The following is a 13,797-nucleotide window of genomic DNA, read 5'->3' as shown; positions in this document are numbered from 1 at the left end:
TTACACTAATAAATACCTCTTTATTACCGAGATATCTCCATACAAATAATATATACAAGAATTATCCATCAAAAATGTCATCAAAGAAGTGTAAAACATCACAACTAATATACAATTTAAATAAAGATTCGCTAGAATTCACATAAATGCTGGTGTTGAAACCGAGATCACGAAATTTTAAACAAAAAAAAAAAAAATCAAACAAAGTATTTCCGACTTAAATCTAACAACCGCTATAGTATTTAACATATATACAAGTACTTAGTTTAAGCCTGCGCATTAAACAGATAGCCAAATAGAAATACTGAATAATATATTTGAGCCTTAGAAGTTAACCACAGAAAATGATCCTTAAAAACGTTTTGACTTAAGTACCAGTACCCCACCCGACGAATTTAAGAAAAATTTCGTTCGCTCTGTCGTCCAGTCGAGTACCTTTGATTTAGAATCCCAAACGTCAGTTCCTCACCACCGGGTCCTTTATCCGTCCTAAATGATCCGCATAATCCGGATCGTCTGAAATCCAACTCACCATCAATCCCCTCAATCGTAGTCATACTCACCATCTTCAGGATCATTCTCTTCGATCTGCTGATTATCCTCGTTCTCGTACACTTTATTCCCTTCCACCCCCAAGTGGTCGATGTGTTGCTTGAAATTCTGCTTCTCCACGTTCTTCACCCCGTCATTCATCTCCCCGAACCCGAAATTATCGTAAGCGTTGTGTTGGTCGAACACCTCGTGAGCCACGTTTTCCTTGTCCACCTCATCCAACTTCTTCTCCTCCTTCGCTATCTCGTTGATTTTGTTCCGGTACCTGTTGTTGACGGTTTCGTCCGGCAACTCGTTTCGCTCTTCTTCAGTCTTCTTGTCTACTTCGCGCTTCTCAGGAACTGGCACCACGCCTTCTGGCAGTTTCTTCGCGTAGGGGAGAGGAGGGACGAGCTTGGCACTTTTTGGCGTCACGGTGGGAACCAGTAACGGTCTTGCGCCGTTCAAACTGGCTTGAGATACTTTGAGACTCGATGTTGTCGTTGACCTCGATGGTGTCTTTATGAAGTTCTGGCTCGGGGGCTGAACTTGCTTGAGGGATTCTAATTGTGGGGGTTCTTGGGACTTGTCTTCGAGTTTGATTTTGTATTCGTTGGGGTTGACTTGGACTTGTTTGCTGAAGGAGGGCGCGTTGCGAGGCGAGGAGGCTTCGGGGGAGACGATGTTGGGGGGCTGGATGGATTCGTACGCAGAACATTTACGCTAAAAAGAAGAGAAGATGGAATATATTAACCAAGAGAAGAATAATATGGTAGAAAGACCGATTATGTACGATTAAAAAATAAAAATCTACGATTTTTTATATAGAACGTCATATATTTAGGTATGTAAATCCACCAGGAATTTCGCTACTTGCATTTTGTTTTAGAACGGTTTTTTATCGAATATCATTTAAAAGGAACTTAGCTACCTTAACATCCTAATTTATTTAAAATTAAGGAGATTTAAAAAAAGTACGGGGAAAAAGCTTTTCGAAAAATCGAAAAAATGAAATTTTGAGAGAACAAATGGAAAAGTCAAAAATCGAAACATTCAGAAATCAGGAAATTATAAAACCCAAAAATCGAAATCCGAAAAGTAGAAAAATTGAAACATCAAAAAATCGAAAAATTAAACATCAAAAAACTGAAAAATCCAGAAATTGAAAAGTACCCAAAACTAAAATGTTGAAAAACTGAGACATCGAAAACTTGAAAAATTGAAAAGTTGGAAAATTGAAAAATCGAAAAATATAAAATTCAAAAATCAAAAAACCGAAACCACAAAAATTTAAAAACACAAAAATTTGAAAAATATAAAGACATATCGAACTGAAATATTCAAAACTCGAGAAGTTAAGAAATCGAAAATCTAAAAGTTAAAAAATTGTAAAATTAAAATATCGAAAATTACACAAAAAATCGAAAAATTGACAAATTCAAAAATCGGGAAATTGAAAAATTCCAAAATTGAAACGAAAAATTGGGATATCGAAAAATCGAAACATCGAAAAATTGAGAAATTTACAAATTCAAAAATCGAAAAGTCGAAAAATCGGAAAACCGAGAAATCGAAAATTCTAAATTTAAAAAATTGTAAAATCGAAAAGCCCTGAAAAATTGAAAAATCTGAATTAAAAAATAGAAATATTCAACAACTGAAATATTCATAACCAGAGATACTGAGAAATCGAAAAATCTAAAATTTAAAAAAGTATAAAATTAAAATATCGAGAAATTGAAAAATCGAGTATAATCGAAACATCAAAAAATCGCAAAATCAACAAATTAAAAAATGGAGAAGTCGAAAAATCTAAAAACCGAGAAATCGAAAATTGCAACCTTCAAAAATTGCAAAAATTGAAAAATCGGGAAACTGAAAAATTCCAAAACTAAAACGAACAATTAGGAAATTGAAACATCGAAAAATTGGAAAATCGAGAAGCCGAAAAATTGAAAAAATTGAAACTCGAAACTTCAAAAGATCGAAAAATCGAGGAATCTAAAAATTGAAAACTCGAAGAATTGAGAAATCGAAAATTTAAAAATACCAAAAATTTGAAAAACGGAAATATCGTACAACTGAAATATTCAAAACTCGATAAAAAATCGAAAAACCAAGAAATAGAGAATCCAGAATTTAAAAAAATTGCAAAAATTTGAAATATCCGGAAATTCAAGAATTGGAAAATTGAAAAATTCCAAAACTGAAACAAAAAAGTGATAAATCCGAAAATCGAAGCTTCGCAAGATTGAAAAATTTAAAAATCGAAAAATGTAAAAATTTAAAAAATTCAAAAATAAAAAACTGAAAACTCAAATATTGTTAAACACAAAATTTAAAAAATAGGCATATCGAACTGAAATATTGAAAACTCGAGAAGTTGAGAAATCGAAAATTCTAAAATTTAAATAATTGTAAAATTAAAATATCGAAAATTACATAAAAAAATCGAAAAATTTACAAATTTAAAAATCGAAAAGTTGAAAAATCGGGAAATTGAAAAATTCCAAAATTGAAAATCGAAAAATTGAGAAATTTAAAAATCGAAAGTCGAAAAATTGAAAATCGCAAAATGTAAAAATTAAAAAAAATTCAAAAATAAAAAAACTGAATGTTTTTAGAACCAAAATCTAGAAAATAAAAATAACCAACAACTGAAATATTCAAACCTAGAGATATTGAGATATCGGAAAGTCTAAAATTCAAAAAATTGTAAAATTACAATATCGGGAAATTGAAAAATCGAGTAATGGAAACATCAACAAATTCAAAAATCGAAAAGTCGAAAAATCGAAGAACCGAGAAATCGAAAATTCTAAATTTAAAAAATTGGAAAATCGAAATGCCCTGAAAAATTGAAAAATCTGATTTCAAAAATAGAAATATTCAACAACTGAAATATTCAAAATTAGAGATACTGAGAAATCGAAAAATCTAAAATTTAAAAAAGTATAAAATTAAAATATCGAGAAATTGAGTATAATCGAAACATCAAAAAATCGAAAAATTAACAAATTCAAAAATGGAGAAGTCGAAAAATCGAAAATTGTAAACTTCAAAAATTGTAAAAATTGAAAAATCGGGAAACTGAAAAATTCCAAAACTGAAACGAACAATTAGCAAATTAAAACATCGAAACATCAAAAGATCGAAAAATCGAGAAACTTAAAAATTGAAAACTCGAAAAATTGAGAAATCGAAAAATATCAAGATCTTAAAAATTCGAAACTAAAAAAAATTTGAAAACTTGAAAATTTAAAAATACCAAAATTTGAAAAACGGAAATATCGTAAAACTGAAATATTTAAAACTCAATAAAAAATCGAAAAACCAAGAAATCGAGAATACAGAATTTAAAAAATCGCAAAAAATGAAAAATCGGGAAACTCAAGAATTGGAAAATTGAGAAATTCCAAAACTGAAACGAAAAATTGATAAATCTCAAAATCGAAAACATCGCAAAATTGAGAAATCGTGAAATTTAAAAATCGAAAAATTTTAAAAATAGACATATCGAACTGAAATATGTATTCAAATCTCGAGAAGTTGAGAAATCGAAAAATCTAAAATTAAAAAAATTGTAAAATTAAAATATCGAAAATTACACAAAAAAACCGAAAAATTGACAACTTCAAAAGTCGAAAAGTTGAAAAATCGAACTGAAACTGAAAATTCTAAATTTAAAAAATCCCAAAAATTGAAAAATCGGGAAATTGAAAAATTCCAAAATTGAAACGAACAATTGGGAAATCGAAAAATCGAAACATCGAAAAATTGAGAAATTTAAAAATCGAAAAGTCGACGAATTGAAAATCGCAAAATGTAAAAATTTTAAAAATTCAAAAATAAAATATCCAACAACTGGAATATTAAAAAGTATAGATATTGAAAAATCGGAAAATTCAAAAAATTGTAGAATTAAAATATCAAGAAATTGAAAAATCGAGTAATCGAAACATCAAAAAATCGAAAAATTATCAAATTCAAAAATCGAAAAGCCGAATAATCGAAAAGCCCTGAAAAATTGATTTAAAAAATAAAGATATTCAACAAATGAAATATTCAAAACTAGAGATACTGAGCAATCGAAAAATCTAAAATTTAAAAAAGTATAAAATTAAAATATCGAGAAATTGAAAAATCGAGTATAATAGAAAACATCCAAAAATCGAAAAATTAAGAAATTCAAAAATCGAAAATTCTAAATTTAAAAAATTGCAAAAATTGTAAAATTCGGATACTGAAGAATCCAAAAATTGAAAAATTCCCAAACTGAAAGGAAAAATAGAGAATAGAAAAGGCGAAAAAACTGAAGAATCTGAAAATTGAAAAATTCCAAAACTAAAACGGACAATTGGGAAATCGAAACATCGAAAAATTGGAAAATCTAAAAGCCGAAAATTTGAAAAATCTAAAAATCGAAACATCAAAAAATCGAAAAATCAAGAAATTTAAAAATTGAATAAAAAAATGTAAAAATTTTAAAAATTCAAAATTCAAAAACTGAAAACTCAAAAATTTAAAAATACCAAAATTTGAAAAACAGAAATACCAACAACTGAAATATTCAAAACTCGAGGAATCGAGAAATCTAAAAGTCTAGAATTTAAAAAATTGTAAAATTAAAATATCGAAAAATTGACAAATTCAACGAAAAATTGGTAAATTGGAAAATCGGAAAATCGAAAAGCCGAAAAATAAAAAAATCTGAAAATCGAAACATCAAAAAAACATGGAGAAATCGAGAAATTTAAAAATCGAAAAATTGAAAAAAATAAATTTAAAAAAATTGGAAAATTAAAAAATTTAAAAATCTAAAAATTGAAAAATAGAGTGATCGAAATATCAAAAATTCGAAGAATTGAAAAATTGATAAACCACAAAGTGAAGAAATTGAATAATCAAAAAATCGAAATTCTCGACAAATCGAGAAATAGAAAAACTAAAAAACTAGAAATCCGAAATTTTAAAAACCGAAAAATTGAAAAAACGAAAAAATCGAAAGATCGAAACATCAAAAAACTGAAAAATTTAAAATTTAATAATTCGAAAAATTGAAAAATCGATGACCTTTAAAATTGAAAAATCGACAATTCGAAACATCAAAAAATCAAAAAAAAAAAATCCAGAAATTGAAAAGTTCCGAAATCAAAAGTTGAAAAGTCGTAATATTTAAAAAAGGAAAAAATTTTAAAATACCGAAATTGGCAAAATAGAATTATCGAACTGAAATAATCAAAAATCGAGAAACTTAGAAATCCAAAAATTAAAAAAATTGTGAAATTTAAAAATCAAAAAATTGAAAAATCCAGTAATCGAAACATCAAAAAATCGAGAAATCGAAAATATCTCAAAAATTGAATAATCGAAAAACTAACGAATTCCAAATCGAAAAATCGAAACATCGAAAAATTTAAAAATCGAAAAGTGCAAAAATTTTAAAAATCGAATAACCGAGATGGCAAGAAATCGAAACATCAAAAAATCAAAAAATGTAAAATTTAAAAACTTGAACATCAAAAATGTGAAAAATCAAACATTTAAAATTTCAAAGAATTAAAAAATATAAGTGTTTAACCATACCGAAGACCAGACAACCCGTTGGAAACCTGTAGACTGCAGTTTCGATCTTGTTTGATCTCATCAGTGCAGTACATTCGATCCAGTTGTCTAGCATTCATTGTGTTTCGCTTATGTGCTTAAGCTTAGCAACTACGTGTTAGTTAAAAATAGAACTAAGATTTAAAAAATTGGAACATTAAAATATCGAAACATTGAAAAATCGAGTAACCGAAACAAAAAAAATCCGAAAAATTGAAAAATACAAAAATCGGGAATCCACAATTTAAAAAATCGCAAAAATTGAAAACCCGGAAAAATTGAAAAATTAAAATTCAAACATTAAAAAATCGAAAAACTGAAAAACCTAAAATTTAAAAATCGAGAAAAAAAATTTCCCAAAACTAGAATATCAAAGTGACAAATCGAAAGTTGAAAAATAGAGATATCAAAAACTCAAAGGAACAGAAAATTCGAAAAATTGTTACACATGTCTACAATTTTTCCAAAAATCTCGAGATCTAGGAAAAAAATCGACACGGATTCATAAACCACTAGTTTAAGACCATGTTATTTTTTTAACATTTAAATAGCATTTATTCAACAAAACTGTAAGATGACATCATCAAATCTTGTGTATTAATTTTTTTTTTAATCTGGATACCCAAGATAAAAACTCAACATGGATTCATAAACCACAAATGGAGGAGTACGTTATTTTATAAAATTTAAATAACATTTACAGTAATTGATAGAAATATTTTCCGAAATTCTTGGCGTTTTTACACCTAATTATAATTTCAAGGTAATTACTTAAGTAAATTCAAAATACAATTGCCGTGAGGAACAGAAGCCCATGAGAAACTTACATTTTCGTATTTTGCGTTGGACAACGCTAAGAAAACCAAAATAAACGCAAATATGACCTTATTTCCATTAGCTATGGTTTAGGAAGTAAAAAATCAATGAACATTCTCTTAAGCTGCACTAATAAGGTAAAACGAGTTCACAATTACACGCTGGAATTACTATCCGTATTAGAAACATAGTAAAGCACTATTAGAACAAACAATAAGCAATTTCTGATACAAGCGTTAAATATTTTCGAATATAAAAATGTTGTAAAACAATGCTATATAAATTAAGTACAATTTCAATTATACTTGCTTTACAAAGACATATTCAAACATGTTTTCAATTTGGAATAACTAATCTGAGTTATTGAACGGTATTGTTTACATTTATCATAAAATGTGATTATGCAACACTGGAACGAAATTCCATAAATGATTTTAATCAGAAATATTCCACCAGTCACCTTTCTCTGCTATTTATAGACTAGTTCTTAATTAATAAATGTTATCTAGTTACCATCAGTGAATTTTTAAATGTTACCATGCAATCACACCTGGATGAGCACTAGATAGTAATATTAAGAAGTACATAACTGATTTAACAATAAAAAAAATATTGCTTTAAGTAAACCCCAATTAGAAGACCAACCTGTCTTACCTTGAGCTCATCCAGTTCCTTCTGTAATGCATGATTCTCCTTAGTCAGATGATTAACCTGACTTTGGGCATCCCTATTATCATTTGTGTGCTCCTCTACCTGCCTCTGCAAGTCCCCATTTTCGCCTTGCAACCGCTCATTTTTAGTCTGCACCTCCATAAATTTCGACTACAACCAAAAACTATAAAAACCACACAACCTCCACCCAAGCACCAACTTTCAAGCTCTCCTTCGACGCCTTAACCTCTTTCAGCTCATCCTGGACCTCCTTCAACTTTGACTGTAAGTCATCATACTGCGTTTGCATCATACTGAAATGTTGCTGCAATGACGTAAACCTCAAGTTTGCCTCATTCGTCGCTTTTTCGTTCCTCGACTTCTCCTCATTCAGTTTGTTTTCTAACTCATTCCTAACTTGTTGATGTTCGGCTTTCTCAGTCTTTAACGATTTTTCCAGACGTTGCTTGTAGTCGGATATAACTGCAAGATAGATTAAAATTGCGGGGTAAGCGGCACGTGGGTGGCAATGATAAAATGGGTAAACCTTGAAGCTGCGTTGATAGGTTCTCTTCCTGCTGATGACAGATTTCGTTGGACTTTCTGGCATCTTCGAGCTGCGAAAGTGTGTTGTTGTAGCAGGCGATGATCCCGGTTATGATTAAAACGGCACATATGTACAGAAAGATTCGGGCTTTAGTGCCACGTACTATCCGTGAGGTGGTCATCACATTTATCTCAGAAAAAGCGACTATTGTTTATAAACATATAGTGACACAGTTTGAACGTAACCTTTACTTTCACATTTGACAAGTGAGCGGTCGGGTGCAGGGAGCTGTTACACCGACGGAGTGATTACTGAAAATAAAAATTAAGAACGGATTTAAGATAATTTCGGACGGTAATTACGCAACAGTGTCACAACTGTGTAGGTTTTGGACTCGAGTTGAATTTTTACAAGCGGAATTAAAATTCCTGAGGGGGTTGCTCGATAACTGTGCGGCTAAAAAATCCCCAGATTTTTTTTAGCGGAAGAGGACGCAACACGCAAACGTCAAGCAAAAATTGACAAATGGTGACAGTGACAGTAGTTAAAAATGGCTAGTGTCGGATTTAGGTGGTTAGATATCTTAGAAAAAGAATTCGACAAGGCTTTTGTAGATTTAGATTTAGCAATAGGTGAGTAAAGATACGTTTTGTAATATTGTTGTAATAATTGTTTCCGTACTATCATTTATTATCGCTATGAAGGCACATGACATCATGTTTTTGTTTATTTCTCTTCTCCGGTAGTTAATTTGGTAATTATTTTAACGTTTTTGCGTAATTTTTAAATACTGGAACCTTCTCCGTTGCGAATGACCGCATTTTTTACCCAAATATCGTCTGTAATGTGCAGTTGATAAATCGAAATTTTCGTAAATTTGTTGATGCAAATTACTTGTGGTTGGGAATTTTAGCGGTTATTTATATGTTTTATTGCTTCAGGTCTTCACTGAGTGATTTCCCGCTGTCTTTTCGTGTTTAGCGTAAACCGAAATCATTTTCATCATTAATTTTGTGCTGCCTTTCTTGGATTAATTTTTTACAATAGTTCGTTAGTTTTGGTTCTGATTAAATGCTGCGGATCATTTGTTAACCTGAATGAAGATTTTGTTGTCGATTTTTCTTTCAAATTGTACAGTTGTCACGTCAATTTTGATGTATCTAGTGTTGTGTCGTTGACATGTCATGTGAAAATTGCTGCTATAGTAATAGAACTAAAAATATTGTGCCTCCCAAATTATTCTCTGTACCTTTTGCCTAATCGTATTCTTCGTATTTTAAAATGATCTGTAACCAAAATTTATCTATCATCTCCGCCAACACTTTGATAACGTCAGGTCAGAATTTTGCATAGTAAATGATATTTATATTTTATAAAACAAGGTATTGTGGTTTATGAATCCGCCTTGATTTTTACCCGAACCGTCCAGATTTTCGCTCAGAGACAGTTAAGTTTTCCGCTGTAATGCTAACCAAAATTTAAAAATTCGAAAAGTTGCTAACTTCACCTTTAACTATTGCAAGCAGAAATATAATATTTAACTTCATGGCATAAAAAAATCGTCCCCTCTAAGAAATTCATGACGTTCCAATAAATTGTTTTTAATCTTGTGAAAGTCTTAGCTTGGTCCTTAAAAAAATATGTTCTATTATATGATAAATGTTGGTCGTTGAATTTAAATTTTTCATTCTGTACATACATACATATAAAATGGAGGTGGATTCATAAACTACAAGTACAGGAGTATATTATTTTATAAAATTGAAATAGTGTTGACTAAGGGAAACTTTAAAGTGACATGATTACAGTATTGGTGGGGATGATCATACAAATTTTGGTTATTGTTTGACCGTCTGCATGGAATTCCTTACATGCATATAGAAAAACAAATTTTAGAGAAATTTTTAGAAATTTTCAGTCCGAATTTTTAGCTGATTTTAAGACATACTGTAATAGCGATCTCAAATTGGTCATTGGCTGAAAATTCCCTATGTGATAACAAATTTTCCGGCCGATTAAATCCATTTTAAAAAAAAATTGTGAAAATTTGGGACATTTTGAATCCGAATTTCTTGTTGTAACAGCGATTTCAAATTTGTAATTTTCTCACAATTCACAGTAAGTTGGCATCAATTTCGACTTACTTAGTTGCACGTTTTTTTAGTGATTTTTGAGAAATTATTTGTAATTTTGAATCAGGTTTTATGTCTGTTTTAAAAACTTACCACAATATCGATCTCAAATTCGTATTCTACTGAAAATTGTCTACAGGATAGCATACTTTTCCGTTTGATGTCAATCATTTGAACGAATTTTTCGGAAAATTTTGGAAATTTTGAATTCGAATTACTTGATTATTTTAGAAAGTATCGCCACAGCGAGTTCAAATTTTGTGATTTACCAACAATTCTCAATATGTTGGCACCAATTTCCACTTAATCAAACGTTTATTTCAGACATTTTAGAAATTTTCAATCAGAATTTCTAGTTTATTTCAGAACATACAGCAACAGCTATCACAAATTAGTCATCTCCTGAACATTCTCTATGGGATAGCATTCTCTTCCGCTCGATTAAATCCATTTTAAAGAATTTTTCGGAAAATTTTTGGATATTTAAAAAAATTTCAAATTGATGACGTCATCATAAAACATGCGCATACCATAATTCTTTACCTCTACCTTAACAGTCCAAATATTTTGTGTTTTAATTTACGACTAAAAAAACACAAAATCAACTTTTTTTCGAAAGACCTAGATTTGTTGAGTTATGCTCCAGGGGCGAGGGAAGTTCTGTCTAAATAACGCTAGACCAGTTTTTTAAGTCCGTTTACATAGGTCGATTACATTATTTTTGCTTTTCTTTACACTTGAATTGTGAGTCACTAGTTTCGGATATTTCCATCTTCAAGTGTAAAAGTAAAAAAAATGTTAATCAGCACAAAAGTGGCAAGAAATGTGTAGTAATTTTTGGAGCTTCAAATAAGATTTTGCTGTCTTTATTTACGTTTTTATCCTTAAAAAAATCCCATTTGAGGGAAGAAGTAAATGAGCAAAAAATCGTTGACTGTCGGCGTTTAAAAAGGCATTTGTTTAATAGAATTTCATTTAGCTGTATAAAAAATTAAGCGGGATAGAGTAGTAGAAGAAAAAGCGTCTGCAGAAGGAGAATGTCCGTCCATTAAGGGGTTTTTACTGCCATTCTTTATTGAAAAGTACACCCTGGAATGCGATATTGTTCATGCTTTTATGTTATGGATTTGATTACGCGAATGTTGTTGAAAATTTATATATTGCGTGGATTTATTAGAAATCTTTATTGAAAACGCGTGTCAAAGAATTGTCTCTTGAATCCATAAATCTTGTTTTTAGATAATCTCCGAGATTATTGGACCACTTGTTGCCAAATTTTAATGTAATGTTAGGAATATCGTTTAGATGGTGAAGCGCTAACCAAATTTTGTCTGATCATCCCCGCTAACAATGTGATGACGTCAGCGTAAAATTTTGCATAGTAATGGTCATTTAAATTTTATTTTATGTTGTCTTCAGAATTTTACCATACTCGCGTTAATTTTCGAGTTAAAAATTAACATCGTTGTAAATTGGTTTCTGGATTAGTTAGTCTACACTCTACAGAATTTCCGTTCACGCTGGTTTGGCGTATTTCGTGCTGTATTACACGATTTTACGCTTTATGATTGTTTAGAATTATTGGACATTGCGTTCCTATCGTGTTCCAGATCTTAGTTTTAGCTTCGCCAACTCTTGTAGGTGGTGTTTTTTCGTTTCGTTATAGATTATTTATTCCCTGAGGTATTTTTTGATTGGCGTAAATCTGCCAACTAGGGACGTTGCTTTGTGTGTTTGTTTTTTCCTAATACTCGATTTTTCTTTTTCCGTCGGGGCTTTCTTCAACTTCGCAGTACTTTTTATTACAGATAATAAAAATTATTTTTATGTCTCAATCGATTTCAGTTGTGCCTACTACAAAAGGTCTAGGTGTTATCGACGCAATTTTTCTATTGAATTTTTCGAGATTCCTTGCTGAAATTGTGTTTAAAAAATGTTTCACACAAGAAATAAATTATACATAATACGGTAGGTACGTGTCAATCAAACTCGGTGTTTATTTTCAAGTCGTTGATCCCATCGGTCACATGACAAAATAATAATATTTACAGTAGTAGAAATTCCAGTAATTAGCGTAAAATCAACATAATCAGAACGTTAACATATTTATTATCCCAAAATATGCACATTTCGTTCTGTAGGTCAATGACATAATAATTAATTTAGGAATCTCTGTAGGTCAATTTTAACGCGAAATTGCGTTTCACTTTTTGTTTTTTCGCGATAAAAATTCCGATCAAAATTTATGAAGTTTCTCCAGTGTTGTATTAAATTTTGAGAGTGGCGTCTGAAAATGATTACATAAACCGTTGAAATAAGTTCTATACATTAACGCGTATATTTAACCAGAAAAATAAATACGCATCCGTTTTAGAATATTATAATAAAGAATGTTGGCGAAACTATTTTGACGATTTTTCATGCTTCATGTAACCTTAAAACGTTTGCAAGATTTCAGAGCATTCAGATTTGCAATTCCAAAGTTAATTTGTAAAATATTGTCATAAAATTTTAATTATTTTCCCAAAAATCTGGATGTCTAGGGTAAAAACTTGACATGGATTCATTAATCACACATGCAGAATTGTATGTAATTCTATAAAATTGAAGAAAAAATTATTCTAAAATGACGTATTTATTTTTTGGGGAGCATTAACGAATAAAATTTGACGATAACCTTAAAACGTTTGCGTTAATTTCAAAGTTAAATTGTAAAATTTTGATTCTTTTTTCTCGAAAATCTGGACGTTTAAGATAAAAACTCAGCGCGGATTCATAAACCACACCTGTACGATGTAATTCTATAAAATATAAAGAATAGTCGTCAAAATTTGATTAACAGTTTGCTAACGTAAATTTTTGAGATGACGTCATCTTATTATTCGTGTGGGTGATTAGCAAGATTTTGGTTTGAGTTTTACCATCTTCACGATATTTCGAATGTACATATAAATTTAACAACAATCGGTCCAGTAGTTTCGCAGATTATCTGTCTAATAGACATTTTTTCGTACCCTAAAGGTCATGTTATTCGAGAAAACATGAAAGTATTCAGATGGATTCGATTACAATACTTCCCTAGTTTACGTTTGAGAAGTAAAATATTTAGATAATAGCAGTTCCAGTGTGTAAAAAAAAGTGGCGCATGAAGAGATCACACCTGCGAATCTTTTATAGTGGTATAAGATGTTAGTAATGTTATTATATAATTGGGTGCCTAAGGGAAAAATTCAAGGCGAAATCATAAACCACAAGTGTAGGAAGGGATACATTATTTCTTAAAAAATAAATAACAATTACGTATTATGTAAAATATTGAGGTAAAGTCATCACAAAATTGATTATTCCTATTTTTTTCGTTGGTCTGTAATTGGGTCTTGCACCCGTTGAGCAATATATATAATAATAACATTAATCATAATAATATTAATAACACTCGATTTTCCAATTTTTCGATTTTTAATTTCTCGATTTTCAATTTTTCGATGATTCAATTTTTGGCTAGTTCAGTGTTGG

The 13,797-nt window shown here is 30.1% G+C and overlaps 2 protein-coding genes across 3 annotated transcripts in view; one reads left to right on the top strand and one right to left on the bottom strand.

The window, feature by feature from the left end:
* Window positions 1-8,429, bottom strand: LOC135130683 (uncharacterized protein). The gene is made up of 5 exons (XM_064058119.1): window positions 8,150-8,429; window positions 7,823-8,085; window positions 7,606-7,773; window positions 564-1,254; window positions 1-516 (listed from the first exon to the last, which is right to left on the bottom strand). Exons 1-5 carry the CDS (start codon window positions 8,328-8,330, stop codon window positions 458-460), a joined length of 1,362 nt encoding a protein of 453 aa, XP_063914189.1. The 5' UTR covers window positions 8,331-8,429; the 3' UTR covers window positions 1-457.
* An 87-nt stretch (window positions 8,430-8,516) lies between these two features.
* LOC135130681 (uncharacterized) overlaps window positions 8,517-13,797 on the top strand; it is a 203,592-nt gene continuing 198,311 nt past the window's right edge. For both annotated transcript variants that reach the window (XM_064058117.1, XM_064058115.1), the window contains exon 1: window positions 8,517-8,781. In XM_064058117.1, coding sequence (XP_063914187.1) covers window positions 8,700-8,781 — 82 coding nt within the window. In that variant the 5' untranslated portion in view covers window positions 8,517-8,699. The remainder of the gene's footprint in view (window positions 8,782-13,797) is intronic.

This window comes from Zophobas morio, unplaced genomic scaffold (genome assembly GCF_036711695.1).
Source record: "Zophobas morio isolate AGI-343-1 ecotype UQ-CSIRO unplaced genomic scaffold, CSIRO_AGI_Zmor_V1 ptg000017l, whole genome shotgun sequence".
NCBI classification, from domain to species: Eukaryota; Metazoa; Arthropoda; class Insecta; order Coleoptera; family Tenebrionidae; genus Zophobas; species Zophobas morio.
The sequence above is the reverse complement of the archived record's forward strand: the minus strand, read 5'-3'. Positions and strand labels throughout refer to the sequence as shown.